Source organism: Prosopis cineraria, unplaced genomic scaffold (genome assembly GCF_029017545.1).
Source record: "Prosopis cineraria cultivar Desert tree isolate PC_DT_omini unplaced genomic scaffold, ASM2901754v1 PC3, whole genome shotgun sequence".
Classification (NCBI taxonomy): Eukaryota; Viridiplantae; Streptophyta; class Magnoliopsida; order Fabales; family Fabaceae; genus Prosopis; species Prosopis cineraria.
In genome coordinates, this window is record NW_026555334.1 from 32,982,080 (window position 1) to 32,997,973 (window position 15,894).

Consider the following 15,894-nt stretch of genomic DNA (forward strand, 5'->3'; position numbering starts at 1 on the left):
TCTATCAGGATGCTGTGGAGGATTTGATCCACATCTTACAAGAGTACCCAATCACAAAAAGCTTTTGGAGGGAATATATTGCATATGAGGATAGAGTGAAGTTCTTTGGTACGGATTTACATGAGTAGATCAAATGGAATGTGCAATCCTAAAGAAAGAAGAGAGGCGTTCCTTGGAGCTCTTTCTTTTCTATTGTGTGTTGGCTCCTTTGTAAGAGATGGAACGAGAATGTTTTTTTTAAGATAAAGCCATTCCTCTAAATGCTACTATTAATGTTCAGAGTCTAGCAATTATAAACACTTTCAAAGAGTATCGGAGCAAGCTTATAGGAATAGTGTGGTAAAGGCATACTAGCCCTATCCTTAGTGAAACTTGGTACCCACCTATTGATGGATGGAATAAATTGAATGTGGATGATGCATATGTTGTAATAGAGAATGTTTTCGGATGTGGGTGTTTGATTCGCAATCATAAGGGAGAATTCTAAAGTGGATTTATGTTTAAGATGAGTGATAAGAGACCCATTACATGCTGAGTTATGAGCTTGTTTATAGGGCTTAAAGTTACGTGGGACCTCGGCTACAAAACGATTATTCTTGAATCGGATTACCTAGAGGCTATTGAAGCAATAAATGGAATAAGCTTTCTCACTCAACTAGATTCTGGTGTTGTCTAGGAGGTACAAGCCCTACTGAATCATGCCTGGGAAGTACATGTTCAAATGATCGTTAGATAGGCTAATGAAGTAGCAGATATCCTTGAGAAGAAGGCCCTATAATGCATAGCTGGGTTTCATCCGTTGAATTTTCTTTCTTATGACTTAATCCTTGTGGTGTAGTAGGATGCTTTTACTGCTATGTAGTTTATTTTCCTTTGTTATAAAAAAAATAATAGTAATCTAACATAACACAAGTAATTGTGTTATGTCTTTATTATTGTATTATTTTCATGTTTAATAATCTTATAATTTTATTTACTGATAACATATCTGCACATATATACAATTTCAACAAACAAAAGTATCCTTAGCTTCTCTATCATCCACACTGTATATTTATCTTCTTCGTTTTATTTTTTAACACAAAAGGAGTATACTCTCTCCGCAAGGCAGCATACACTAATTTGCTAAGTACACAAATGCTAGGATCCAAATCCTAATCACTTATTAGATGATGGGAGTGATCTACTACACATTCTAAGTTGGTACATATTTATAATTTCTGTTATTTAATCGATTTCCTTTTTTTTCACCTTCAGAAAAATTAGTTTACTTAGAAGTAACGTATATAGCAAAGTACTAGAATTAATCTAGAAAATCCGTGAGGCTGGTGTGCAGAGGAAAGTTATTAATCCAACTAAGTTGCTCATCCCAGAGGGAGTCAAACGTGCCATTTTGCTCCGTGGAAACAGATGATGATATGGATGAAAACGACGAGTCAATTTGATCTTGACCTGCCTTCTCATCAATATTATTGTCATTATCATCAAGAAGCAACCATTTCCACCAGTACTCCACCGAATTCTCATCTTCCTGCTGGTTTTTCTGTTCATCTGGGCCATTGCTGCTTGTACTCGTGTCTTCGCTAACTTCAACGCCGTTATTAGCTGGTTTCTTTCTCCACCTACACGACCACGAGCCTCTTGATGATAACCTGAAAGCTCGAGGTTTTATTACTGTTTGTCTATGCCTTCTCATGGTTACTTCCTCTGATTTTTCTTCCAACTCTCTCTTCTGAGATGAAACATAATGTCGTCCCTTCTCCCGTGTATGGGTGTTCCAGTAGTTTTTCACATCATTTGGTGTTCTTCCAGGAAGCCTTCCAGCTATCAGTGACCATCTACAGATATATAAAATCAGCTCGCGCTATGTACACATTTTAATTTAATTACATAGTAGTTTAAAGCGCCGTCAGATTAATTATAATATAACTAAGACTAGCAAGGGTAATTAATGCCTGACTTATTGATGTAAAATGGGAAAATTAAGAAAGATAGTAGAGAAGAGAAAATTAAGAAGAAAGGGGAAGCTCGGAGAAAGGAGATAAGTAAATACTCAACTCAATTTATTAATCAAGACAAATCTGAATACAAGTGAGAGTTCTAGAAATATTAAAAATAATAATAAATCAAATCTTAACCTAATACTAAAAGATAACAAGAATAATCTAGATTTATATATTTTGACATCCTATTTATTGAAAAGAAAAAAGAAAATATAAAATGACCATAAGAAAGATATTGATAAGAAAATTTAATTAAATCCTAAATAATCTAATGAATATTCAATATATCCTTATTCAAACAATCCTAATAAAATAATCCTAAATGTCTAAAATAAAACTAATTGAATCTCATCCACATTCTATCACTTATATCAACTTTTTATTTACGCACAGTACCGAAACAAAACAAGCTGGCAGGTTCTGGTTGTGAGACATAACTATTTTCTTACATATAGAAGGTATATCTATGTAATAAAATAGACAATGACATGCCTGTTACCCAAGAGTCTGTGAAGCCTGATCATCATATCAATTTCATCCACAGAGAAGTCTCCTCTCTTGATATCCGGTTTCAGGTTGTTTAACCACCTCAGCCTACAGCTCTTTCTGCATCTCTTCAAGCCTCCACAATGCAAAAATCACAAAATATTAATTAGCTTGAAATTTTGTTCTTTGTTCTCTTAGTTTTGGTTCATAACTAAACGTATATGACTAGTAAACTGGAATGACTGAATGAGAGTATGCGACCCACTTTTTATATCAAACTGTTTTTGTCAATAATCATCAAATTTATAAGTACGTCCTTACCGACGGGAGCTAGCCACTATATGTGGGGGGAAAATGACCATTCATGTTATAACCATACCTGATCTCCGAGGAATAAGGTGCCAGTTTCCTTCGCCGTACTTGAGAACACAGTCCTTGAGAAGGTCATCTTCTTCTTTACACCACCTGCCAGTTCTCACTCCTGAGGATCTCTCCATGAGCTTCGCTAAAGATAACCACTTTATTCGGTTGAGTTATACGTATGCTTTGATTTTAATTTATTTTGCTCGTGTCTGCAGGTTTAGCTTTAAAAAGACGATAGAAAGTGATGCGTGGCCCGATCTTGGAGAAAGGCCAACGTGCACTCTCTCTTGTCCACAGAATCGCAAAGGTAAAATGCCATAGAGTGCAATTAAGAAGTGGTCCTATACGTACAGTCAATTAATTTTCTCGGCAGTGATTCTTGCGAGTATTCATCCGCATGCATGAGATTCTCAGTCCTGCTATAATTGAACATGCTATGTAAACAGGCTGGGCCACATACTCCAAATTTTTCTTTTAATAAGTATGATTTTGTTTCTTGGCCAAAAAATAATAATTTTGTTTATAAAAAATGTACTTAGCTCCCCACATTTGGATAACACTTTAGTTATGGTCCCCCAACATTTAGATAAAATTTCAATTATAGCCCCCATTTGATACATTGTGGATTTGTCCCTAGACCCTAGTAATAATTTGCTAAAAAAATATTATTATAGAATGGAATTGCAAATAAAGTAGTCAATTTAATTATTAATGGCAGTTGGTTTATTGCTTATTTTTCTTGATAAATTAAAGTATTGAATTGAAATTTTCTTTATCATCGTGCACACTAAAAAAAAAGGGAAGAGTTTTAAATGAGGTGGGAAAAAAAAATTAAATTTGCCCCCTCAGTAAGAATATATGAGTTTGCGGATGACGCTGAAAACAAGGAAGACGACGAGGAAAGAAGACGAAGATTAAAACCTAATTAAAGGAGAGAACAAGAACATGAAAGAAGACGGGTGTGAGACAACAACAGTTCTGCTCTTAAGACGATGAAACAAAAACTCTGACCTTCGATTTATGATGTCCTCTGATTCTCCTCCAATCCTTCTCACCATCCTCCATCGCCGGGAACAGCAATTAATATTGCAGTGAATTCAGTGACGAGTCTAGAGGGGGGGCCAGCAGGGGCTGTGGTTCCCCCCCCCCCCCAACTCCATAAATTTTTGTTTTAAATAGGAATAACTTTGTTTATAAAAAATGTAAAAATTACTGGTAGCTTTTCATATTTGAATAGGAGTTCAGTTATGGCCTCCCACAATTAGATAAAATTTTAATTATGGCCCCTCATGTGATGAAATTTGGATTCATCCTGAGTGAATTGGTATGTTTGGCTCGAGGGAAGGAAACAAAAAGGAGATTAATGATCCCTTGTTTGGATTGATTGAAGGGAAGGAGAGAGAAAATTTTTTAATGAACTTTTATGGGGGAGGGGAGGAGAGGGGAACTAATAATAAATGGACAATTTTATTTCTATCAATTTTAAGTTAATTTTTATTCTTTTCTTTTGATTTATTATTAAAAAATAGTTATATTGTATTTTATTAATTTTATTATTTTAAGGATATGAACTTATATTAATAATATTTTTAAAAATAAATACATTAATATTATATCTTAATAGTGTATCTAATGAAAAATATATTAAAATTTAATAAAAAATATATACTTCCTATGTTTTAAATTATAAAACACTTTTAAATAAAATCTTACGCACCAATAAAGCTCATTAAATATACTTTATAACCTTATTTTTTTAAGATAAAAATATAAATTTTTAAAAATATTATTCATTTAATACCCTATTGATGAAAGAATATTGAAGAGACAAAATATATGGGAAGGGTAATATTGAAAAAATATCATTAATAAAAGCTTATTTTTATCAAAGTATTTTATATTTTAGGATATTAAATTTTCTTTAAAAGTGTTTTATAATTTGGGACGGAGGGAATATTAACTTTTGTAAAGCGATAAAATTTATTTTATTATGAGAGAGAAAGAAAGATAATGTATAATTTTCTTAATATTAGAGATAATTTAGAATTTTAAAAAGAATAAATAAGTGATTTAGTTATAATTTTATCTCTTCTTTTTTCTGATTTAAATAAATTTGGTGGGAAAAGCGATGAGAGGAGGGGAGGGGCCATCAATTTTTAAATTAAATAAGGAGCTCCTCATTTCTTCCTTTATTAAATACCAACCAAAATCAAATAAAAGGAGAGGAGCAACTTCCCTCGACTCTCCTCTTCCCTCCCTTTCCAAATTAAAACCTCTATCCAAACACGTTTTAAAAGAAATGGAAAGGAAAAAAAAAAAAAGGAAATGTAGTATTTCGCTTGTGAAATATGTTTTAGTAATGTTAGTGTGATGTTACTATAAAAAAAAAAAAATTAACTTTCAACAAGACAAAGATCGTTGCTGAAGGTTTTAAGTGACAATAAAAAGTCATTGCAAAAACTTTTGTTATTATATCTATCTACGGCAACAAAAATTAGCGGCAACAATTGTCTTGCAAGCAGTGTCGATTATCTTTTCCATCCAAAGTCTACATTAATTTTCAGGAGTTCTCAATTATCTTTCATCTTTCTTCAATTAGCTTCAATTTCTTAAGGTTACTCTTGAATTTCATTAATCTCATACTATATGTAATTAATTTTTATATCTTTATTATCATATTATTTAATTAACGTTTAATAATTTTATAATTTCATTTACTAATTATAACAGTGGCACAGAGTTCTAACAAATAAAAGTATCCTTCTCCATTTAAACTGCATATTTATCTCTTTTTTTAAGCGACGCATATAGTATTTACTCTTTGCTGGGAAACGGGCATGCACTAAATGATTTTTAACATTACTTAATCGATATAGATTGATTTACCATTTTATATGTATCATTTAATCGATTCATTCCTCGTACATTCTTCTTCTTCTTCTTCTTCTTCTCAAGACTAATTGATTTTACACACAAGCTCCAAGCTGCTGACTTTACGGAGCACCGAGGAAAGCAATTTCTGCGAAGTAGTTGAGTATGACATTGAAGTAACATTTACTCATATAGCAAGTGCTGGAGTGAAGAGCCATTTCGTTGGATCTAGACCTGCCTCTTTTCATCCATCTGCTGGTTTTGCTGTTTATCTGGGCCAATGCTGCTTGTACTTGTCTCTTCCCTAATTAATTACCAGTACTGTATGTGGGAAAAAGAACCGTGCATGATTAATTTCCTTACATCATATTATATATACCAGCTTTATATGTACGTAGAATCAATAATTTAAGCCAAACTGAACAAATTAGGCCAAATTCATCTGAAAAGAGTAAGGAACAAACTTAATTAGATAAACTTTTTTTAAAGGATAGAATATTTTAAGTTTGATTTGAATAAGTTGGCTCAAATTGAGCATGGCCTGCTTGAATTACTGATGAAAGATGCCCGCTTTGTAAGCATGCATACAGTGTTTTCATTGCTGTTAAATAGAGCCTTTGGTGTAGCTTTAAATTAAGAGACGGGCTTGACTTGACTGTCATTGCAATTGTACGCTATAATATAGAATGTGATGCGAGCGTGGACATTTGGGGAAGAGCCAAATTGTACTCTCTTTGTGTCCGCACCCGCAGAATGGCAGGAGCAACTTGCAACGTAACTAAGAAGCAGTGGTCCTAAGGAAAGACGTCCACCATCAAGAGAGCATGGAGAGTGTCAAGATCCTCCCAAAGGGCGAACCGCCACCCATTCCGGAAGCCGGCTGTTCGACCAAAAAGTGCAAACTCACTACCACATAAATTGTTAAATCAAATATCCTACATTTAACGGTTATATGATAAAAGTAAAAAATAAAAAAAAACATTAAATTTTGAACCAATAATTCATGGTATATTGAAAAAACTGTCAAATATATATAAACAACAGTCAAGTATTTAAATTTATAATTGACAATTATATTAAAAAACTATCAAATATATATATATATATATATATATGTAAACTTAATTATTGTTAGATGAAGATATAGTTCATGCTTGTTTATAGATAATTGTCAAATTTTTATCAAGTATATTTGATGGTTGTTTTCAAACAAGCGTCGAATTAATTATTTTTTAAAAAATAAAAATAAAAATAATTACTTGATGCTTTTTTTTACAAGAAAAAAAAGTTAAGTATGTTTGATAGTTTTTTCAAAATAGCGTCAAATATGTAATACTTAACGTTTATTTTATAATAACCATTAAATATTTGCATTTAAATTATCTATAGAATACTATTAGAGTTATTGGGCTGTGTATGGGATCAGGTCCATTTTCATGTATATATATCTATGTGTATATGTTTGTAACAATTGTACCAGTATGTGTAATCCACAACAATATTTTGATCAATAAAAGAACTGTTCAACATGGTACCAGAGCTCGGGTTACTAGGTCAACCCGCCTGAAAATCAAGACTTGCAATCTTGAAAATTAGCCACGTGTTGTGAGTTCTGCTGGAAGGGATCTGAGAATCAAAGAACCTTCCACAAACGCGTGCGCCTGATCAACATCTGCTGAGAACAAGGACAGTTTCCCTTTCTTTGTTCTGTTCTCTCGTTCTATTCTCCTCAATATTATAGTTTCAAGCCAAAGACAGTCTGGGTCGTTCAACCAAGAAAACTCAAAACCTTGTCCAAGATCCGAGACCCTTATCCCTACTGGTGAAAATTTTGGGTTTCATTTAACAGAATGCAACACCTCTCTTTCGCAGATCAACCTCTCAACCCTAGAATCTTCTTCGTACTCACCATTTACCTGCCACAAACTACTGAGCCGAACCTGAATCATCATCATCGCAACCTTACCTGAGTTTCAGTCCTAGTCAGATCCAAGAAGTAATGCCGATTGATTGTGCCAATCTTTCGCCTGTTGATAATTTTTGATTTCGTTCACACAGAGACTCCAAGAATCCTCATCATCTCAGAAGTTTTCTTCTATGGCTAGCAAATGAAACTCATCTACTAAAATTTATATTGATTTTCATCATCCATTATACCTCCATCCATCTGACACACTTGCAACCACTCTTGTGCCAAATCCATTGACCGGATCGACTAACTATGCTACCTGGAGTTGAGCCATGAAGATCGCACTCTTGGGAAAGAACAAGTTAGGATTCATTAATGGTACCTTTAGGTGAGCAGCTCAACCAGAAAATTTTTGGCCACAATAGGACCGATGTAATGTAGTTGTACTCTCTTGGATCATAAATTCTGTAGACAAGGATTTATCAAATGGATTAACATTTTTTGAAACTTTTGAAAAGGTTTGGGATGATCTCAAGGAGAGATTTGACAAAAGAGGTGCAACAAAAATTTTTAGTCTTTAAAGAGGTATAAATACTCTGACTTAAGGTTCAATGTTAGTGTCTTAATATTATAGCAAGCTTAAGGATCTTTGGGATGAACATGCCACTATAGTTGATGATTTCTCTCATGCTACTTGGGTGATTTTGCTTCATCATAAATCTAAAGTTCTAGGTCACCTCAAAACTTTCATTGCTTATGTCCAAAATCAATTTAGTACTACTGTTAAAATAATAAGGAGTGATAATGGAACAGAATTTATCGACAATGATAGTAAAAGTTATTTTGAAGAAAAGGGAATTATGCATCAAACTTCTTATCCTTATACTCCTGAATAGAATAGTATTGTTGAGTGTAAACATCGACACCTTTTAGAGGTAGCTCGGAGTTTAATTTTTCATTCGAGTCTTCCTATAAAATTTAGGGTGAATTTGTTAAATGTGCAGCTTATCTAATTAATAAAACACATAGCAAGGTTTTGGGTTTTAAGACTCCATATGAATTGATTTATAATAAATGTCCAGATTTGAGTCATCTTCGCATATTTGGTTGTCTAGCTTTTGCATCTAAACTGCATGATGTTGATAAGTTTAAATCCAGGACTGAAGCTTGTGTCTTCCTTGGTTACCCAAGGACTAGTAAAGGATATCTGTTATACAACTTAGTGAATAAATCCATTTTTATTAGTAGACATGTTGTTTTCTTAAAAAATAAGTTTCCCTTCAAAGATCAATCTAGCATTGATCAAGGGGGAGCAAAATTACCAGTCAGAGACCCTTTTATTTGTGAATCAGATTTTTTCCAAGACATACAATGCGATCAATAGCCAAAACAGTCAAAATTACAGGAAACACCACTTATAAATGAACAACCACAACCAGGGCAGCCTTAAGAACAGTACTAATCATTAGAACCTCAGAATTAAAGTTGTAACAGACCTGTGAGACATGTAAAGCCTCCAGCATGGATGAGGGATTATGAGCGTTCTACTCTAAAACCCTTTCACACTTCAAATGAGTAGATACAGTGTGTCCAGTCTACAAATAAGAAAAGGAAAGTTTCTATTCCATATCCTATTCAAAGCTATTTATCATATATCCATATCTCTCCCTTATATAAACAATATTTGTGTTGTGCTAATTCTATCATTGAGCCAGGAACTTATGATGAGGCTATAAAGGATCCTCGATGGGTGCAAGCCATAAAGGAAGAGTTAGAAGTATTAGAAAATAATCAGACTTAGAAAGTTGTGGACTTGCCCCCAGGGAAGAAACCCATAGGCTGTAAGTGGGTCTTCAAGGCTAAGTATAAGGCTGATGGCAGCTTAGAGAAACTCAAGGCGTGCCTTGTGGCTAAAGGGTACAGTCAAAAGAAAGGAGTGGATTACTCAGAAACTTTCTCTCCTGTTGTCAAAATGGTATCACTTAGAACTGTTTTAAAGTTAGCAGCAGTGCATAAATAGCCCATTTTTCAAATGGATGTCCGTAATGCATTTTTACAATGAGATCTTAATGAAAAAGTGTACATGAGTGTACCTTAAGGTCTGGAATATGGTAAATCTAATAAAGTGTGTAGACTTGTTAAGTCCTTATATGGGCTTAAACAAGCATCTAGGTAATGGAATGTCAAGCTAACTAAAGCCTTGATAAAAGGAGGTTTTAGACAAAGCAAGTATGATTATTCATTGTTTGTTAGACATAAGGAAGATCAATTTATTGTTGTAATTGTTTATGTTGATGACTTAATCATAACAGGAAATAGTTTAACTGGTATAAATGAAATAAAGAAGCATTTTCATAATTATTTTAAAATTAAAGATCTAGGAATTTTAAGATATTTTCTGGGTTTAGAAGTAGCTAAATCTGACAAAGGCATTGTTCTGAATCAGCGAAAATATGTATTGTATTTACTTGCAGAAACACGTATGAGTGGAGCAAAACCTATAGCTACTCCTATAAAGCAGAATTTACACCTCTGTTGAAATATTCAGTAGAAAGTCCAGAAAAGAAAATGAAAATGAAAAAAGGAAAAACCTAATTAGTTTCTCACTGATCCTGAGCCTTATAAAAGGTTAATAGAAAGATTATTATATTTGACTATGACAGGAGTTGATATTTCTTGTCCTGTGCAGCTTCTTAGGTTAATAGGAAAAACCTATAGTAGCCTTATAAAAGGTAAATTAGCTCCTGCTAATATTTTTTGAGACAGTAAGGCTACTATTTATATAGCAAATAACCCTGTTTTCCATGAGCGTACGAAACACATAGAAATTGATTGTCATTTTGTCCGTGAGAAGTTACAAGACAAGTTGATTAATCTTCTACATGTCAGATTACAGGATTAGCAAGCTGATATACTCACTAAGGCCCTTGGCACTAAAGATTTTGTCAGATTATTACTCAAGTTAGGTGTTTTTAATTTGTATGACCCTAACTTGAAGGGGGAGTATTAGAGTTATTGGGCTGTGTATATGGGCTGTGTATGGGATCAAGCCCATTTTCGTGTGTATATATATATATCTGTGTGTATACATCTATAACAATTGTACCAGTATGTGTAATTCACAACAATATTTTGATCAATAAAAGAATTTTTCAACAAATACTTTCTCTCTTTACATTTGTGTATCTTGAAAGTCATTCAAAACCCACCTATATCACTCAAAACTCATTTTCTATCACCCCAATAGCCAAAACGCACAATTTCTCACTTAATCATTGTGAATTTTTCATTTTCAAACCCAACCGTGCTTGTGGATGCTTGTTTTCTTGGATTCATTGCTTGTGGCTTGCCCTTTCTTTATTTCTGGATATATTCTCTTTTTCTTGAGGTTGGTTCTTACTATTCTAATCATTAATCCTCATTTTAAATTTGTGCGTTGTGAATTTTGATTTATATATGCAATGAGTTATTTGAATGTTGATTATTTTATTTCTCCATTGATGTTTTTGTTAATGAGTGTTTGAAATTTAAAGTTTTGGTAATTGATTGTGCTTGTTATGTAAGTAAAAGATTACTTTTAATTTTTTATTTCTTGAATTGTCAATTTTTACATTATTAATGTTTGAATTGATTGACAATTGACTTATATTATTATAATTTTGAGTTTTTAAATTGATATATATATATATATATTGTTTAAATTGAGTTTTCACATTGTCAAACTCTATCTTTTAATTTTATTCCAAATATACTCAATTCTAATCCTCATATTCAATTAATTTATAATAAATTTAAAGTTTAAAGAAATTTTCTAGCTCATTAGATCATAACTAAGTCATTATTCATTGGCAGTAAGTCTTTCAAAATATTAAAAACTATTCTAGAATCTTCAAAATCAATTATACACTCTTAATCTAACCTTTATAACTCTTTCAACAGAGCGAATAACCGTTGGAAACACCTAATAAATTTAAAATCTATCTAACCCTAAATTTCTATCTTTATTAAGTCCCAAAAATATCAGAAAGAAAAATGAAGAGGGACCTATATCACCTACCCAATTTTTAGAAGCCTTGTAACAGACAAGCAAGATTTTTAGAACCCAATGGCACCCAAACGAAACTCCCATGCCATGTCCTTCCCTCAGACTCGATCTGTCTCTTACACTCTATCATTGCTGCAAACAGAGAAAAATTTAACGCCTCCCACCTGAATGAAAGGCAAGGGTATTATAAATGCCTAATGCCACGCCTAATCAAATAGTGGGCTTGGGCCTCACTATTTGATTTTCCTTATATTATATTATATTATTATTATCATTATTTATATATATATATATTATCAAATTATTTATTTATGTATTTATATATTACCATTTTCTCAAGACTGACAATTTAAAGTTTAAGCTGAAAATAAAATAAATTTTTAATTAATTAACTAATTTTAATATGGTAAATTGAAACACTTATCTTAATTATTATCTCTCTTTAATCTCTTCTATTCTTATAAATTTTCTCTGTTTCTAAATATATTTTTAATTCCTTTTTTAAATTCATTATTTTTACTTAAATAATTACATGTTAAATTCTAATTACCATAAAATCTCATCCCAATGTTGCCTAAATATTAAAAATAAAAACTAGGATATTACAATTTATTCTTCTAAGCCTGCCTTCATTTGACAGTTCTACAGAGTTAAGGGTTGCAGAAAAATGGATTGACAAATTGGAGACTATATTCTCAGTTATGTCTTACACCTTCAAGTACAGGGTACTCTTAGTTACACTTATGTTGGAAAATGTAGCGAAACAATGGTGGGAGAGCATGAAACTGATTGATGAGTCGGTACGTGGGTGGAAGGAATGCAAGATTTTTTTCGACAATTATTTTCCACTTGTCTTCAGAGTTGAGAGGGAGGCAAAATTTCATAAGCTTGAGCAGGGAGTTATGAATGAAGAAAAATTTATCACCAAGTTCAATGAATTATCCAGATACTCTAGATATTTGAGGATTTAAGGTATTCGAGCAGGTAGAGGCTATGGAATTGTCCAAATATCAATGGTGTTCAAGACGATAAGTTAATATTTATGTTGGTTGATATAAAAAGACTAACTGATGGAGATGAGCCATTTATTATGAGAGATTACGCAAAACAAGTTTTCTATATCACCGATCCGATAAATAAAAACCGGTCAATAACTTTCAAAGGAAAAAAAGATGACTGATAATGATGATAATAATGAAATAGACTTTAATATTTCTGAAACTCTTACCTTCTTATTAGGATTACTCAATTTGAATATAGCTAAAATAGATTGTGAATATGTCGCAAGAAATGATCATCATGAAAGAATATGGGAGAGTATCCTTAGATGAATTTAATTTTGAACTTAATATTAGTTTTTTAATTTTTTTTAAAGTGGCTGTTTGAATTATAACTGATATTCAAAGTATCATTTTCAATATCAATCACAACCGATGTTGAAAGTGTGTACATGTCAACTAATGTTAACAGTTCTTAATTTTTTAAAAAATTTAAATAATTGGCAACTTTTAACAGTGGTTTTGAAACAAATCATTATTGAATTTGAAAGTCCTTTATACTAGTAATTGTTTAATTGATGTTGAAAGTCATTAACTTTTAACATACCTTGTGATAAAAGCAATTTTCTAATTGCTATTGATATTATTTTTTACTTGTTGTTAAAAACCTATCATGTAATAATATTCTATATACATGCATGTGAGATTTAATTAACTCATTTTTATAATTTGCTTTTAAAAAAACTCATTTTTATGTTCTAATTAACTCATTTTCTTAATTTATATTTAAATCAAGTCTTTTATTTAGATATAAAAAACATTATGAATTTGAATTTGAATTCGATCTAAATACCAAAAAAAAAAATATAACTCTTTTAGAATTTTAAATACTTAATCTACCCTAATTAAGTATTCCCTCCGTTTCAAATTATAATATACTTTTAGAAAAGATTTAGTGTTTTAAAAAATAAAACACTTTGATAAAAGAAGATTTCATTAATGATACTTTTTCAATATTACTCTTCTCATGTATTTTCTCTTTTCAATATTCTTTTCAATGGATTATTAAATGAAGGGCATTTTTAAAAATTTATATTTTTATTTTGAAAAGTAAAGTTGTAAAATGTATTTAATAAGCTCTATTAGTATGTGAGATTTTATTCAAAAATATTTTATAATTTGAGACGTGAAGAGTAATTATTTCAAATATTAACCATTATCTTTTTAGTATTACCCAAGCACGTGGACAAGTCCTAAGTATGACAACTTACTTTTATTGGTGTACGTTTTTTTTTATGCATTCAAAATTTTAGATCTAAAATTTAAATTCAAATGGTGGATTTACGTTGAAAATTTGTAAAAGTAGTTCAGACGTCTTTGTTTTTTGGCCAGTAAAAAGTAGTGCAGACGTTGCTTTCACCAGAATTGCCACCTCCATTGAAACGTAATTTCTATCATGAAACCTAACATATCAGTAACTCGTACGCAAACATGCGTAATCTAAGTTCTAACTCATTTTTATGTTGTAATTCCACTTTTTAGGTTTACTTTCTCAAATCTGGGTTTTGTGATATTTATAATTGTTTTTTTTTTTTTTTGCCAAAAGCTATTATCTGTTATTTGAGTGGAGATATTTAAGTAAGAATGTACTAAATACCATTGATACATTGAAATATGCAGTTGTTATTTGGTAGGAAAAAGAGTGATTTTTTGTTTGTTTGTGATTTCCTAATCATGCGCAGTCAAGATTATTTGATCTTATTTGGGACGGTTAACTGAATTTTGACATATAAGGTAAATGTAGACGAAAGATTTAAAGTTGTAAACAATTCCAATAATTATATATTAGCCACCATTTGTACAAAATACAAATCAATTAGCCAAAACATCACCAAATTGAGAACGTAATTGGGAGGGGAGGGGCAAAAGTGTATGCCACTAGCCAGCCGCCCAGCTGGACCATGTCCTAGGGATAAACTTTTTGAAAACTAATATTATTTTTTAAAATATTCATCATAATTAGTTTTATAAAAGATAATTCTAGGATCAACTTACAAAATGTTGTTAGATGATAAATTATACATAATCACATAATATTTTTTTAAACAAAACCAAAAGTACATAAAATGAAATCATATAGCTAATATAGTAATTCTTAAGAAAAATGTAAATAATATAAAAAAATTATAGTTACATTACATTTTCATGGATGATTATATATTGATAGTTTGAAATTAAAAAATGGGATAAATTAAATTTTCAAAGTCTGCGAAAATAAATCAATAGATATAATTTTAAAAAACACATATTTGACATACTTAAAACACACGTTGTCTTGGATTATGTCTCTGTAGGATCTGGCAAATTCAAAACAACTATAAAGGGGCTTCATTTTGATGTCAACAAATGGGCCACGCTTGCTGTAGCACATAGAAAGAAATAGTCGGAAAATTAAATCCTGAAAATTTTAGCTTCTAAAGGTGACAATATCCATTAGACTCAATTAGGTAGGTTTGGATGCGAGAGGATTTATATATAAATCTCTATTTAGACATATAAAAAATTTTGAATTTAAATTTAATTCAAATCTAAATATATGTTTTATTATATCTTTTTTTTAAATTTTATCTGGACATTAATTATTTAAAATTTTAGCTATTTTAATCCTTTTATATTCTTCACATTTTCAATATGAGTGTTTCTATTATTCTCACCATTCTTCTTATTTTGTGTTCTCATCTTTTATTAATTGAAGAATTGAAATAAGTTTGTCACTTTAAATATCTTATTTCTGCTTCAAATCCTAACTTGTCTCTCTTTTACCTTTAAAATTTTTTACACTATCTAAACAAATAATTTTAAATACATAAATTTTAAATTTAAGATTTTAAATCTAATCTTCAAATGCGAGTCCATCAACCCAGACACTACTTACTATTATATTTGAATTGATGAACTTTGGACATAAATTTTGTATTTAAAATCTCACATTTAAAATTTATAAATTTAAAATTTATTATTTAAATAGTTTAAAAACTTTTAAGAAAGAAAAGAGATGAGTTAAGATTTAAAATAAAAGAGAAAAATTAAAAATGACAAGCTTATCTATATATTTCTCAATTAAAAAGAAATGAGAACAAAAGACAAGAAAATATGTGATACTGACAGAAGCATCAACAATGAAAAGAAAAATAGAGTGAGAGGGTTGAAGTAATTAAA

At 31.0% G+C, this 15,894-nt stretch overlaps 1 protein-coding gene across 1 annotated transcript; it reads right to left on the reverse strand.

Moving 5' to 3' along the window:
- Nucleotides 1-1,053: 1,053 nt before the first annotated feature.
- LOC129307280 (transcription factor MYB1-like) lies at nt 1,054-3,999 on the reverse strand. Its single transcript, XM_054948204.1, has 4 exons — nt 3,864-3,999; nt 2,869-3,268; nt 2,496-2,625; nt 1,054-1,838 (listed from the first exon to the last, which is right to left on the reverse strand). Exons 2-4 carry the CDS (start codon nt 2,984-2,986, stop codon nt 1,304-1,306), a joined length of 783 nt encoding a protein of 260 aa, XP_054804179.1. The 5' UTR covers nt 2,987-3,268; nt 3,864-3,999; the 3' UTR covers nt 1,054-1,303.
- Nucleotides 4,000-15,894: the final 11,895 nt, after the last annotated feature.

Excerpts from the sequence above, each read along its gene's own strand:
- LOC129307280 (XM_054948204.1), bottom strand. The coding sequence starts at position 2,986 with ATGGAGAGATCCTCAGGAGTGAGAACTGGCAGGTGGTGTAAAGAAGAA. Across the intron at positions 2,626-2,868 it reads CCTTATTCCTCGGAGATCAG|GCTTGAAGAGATGCAGAAAG; the intron begins GTATGGTTATAA and ends TGCATTGTGGAG. Across the intron at positions 1,839-2,495 it reads CACAGACTCTTGGGTAACAG|ATGGTCACTGATAGCTGGAA; the intron begins GCATGTCATTGT and ends ATATATCTGTAG.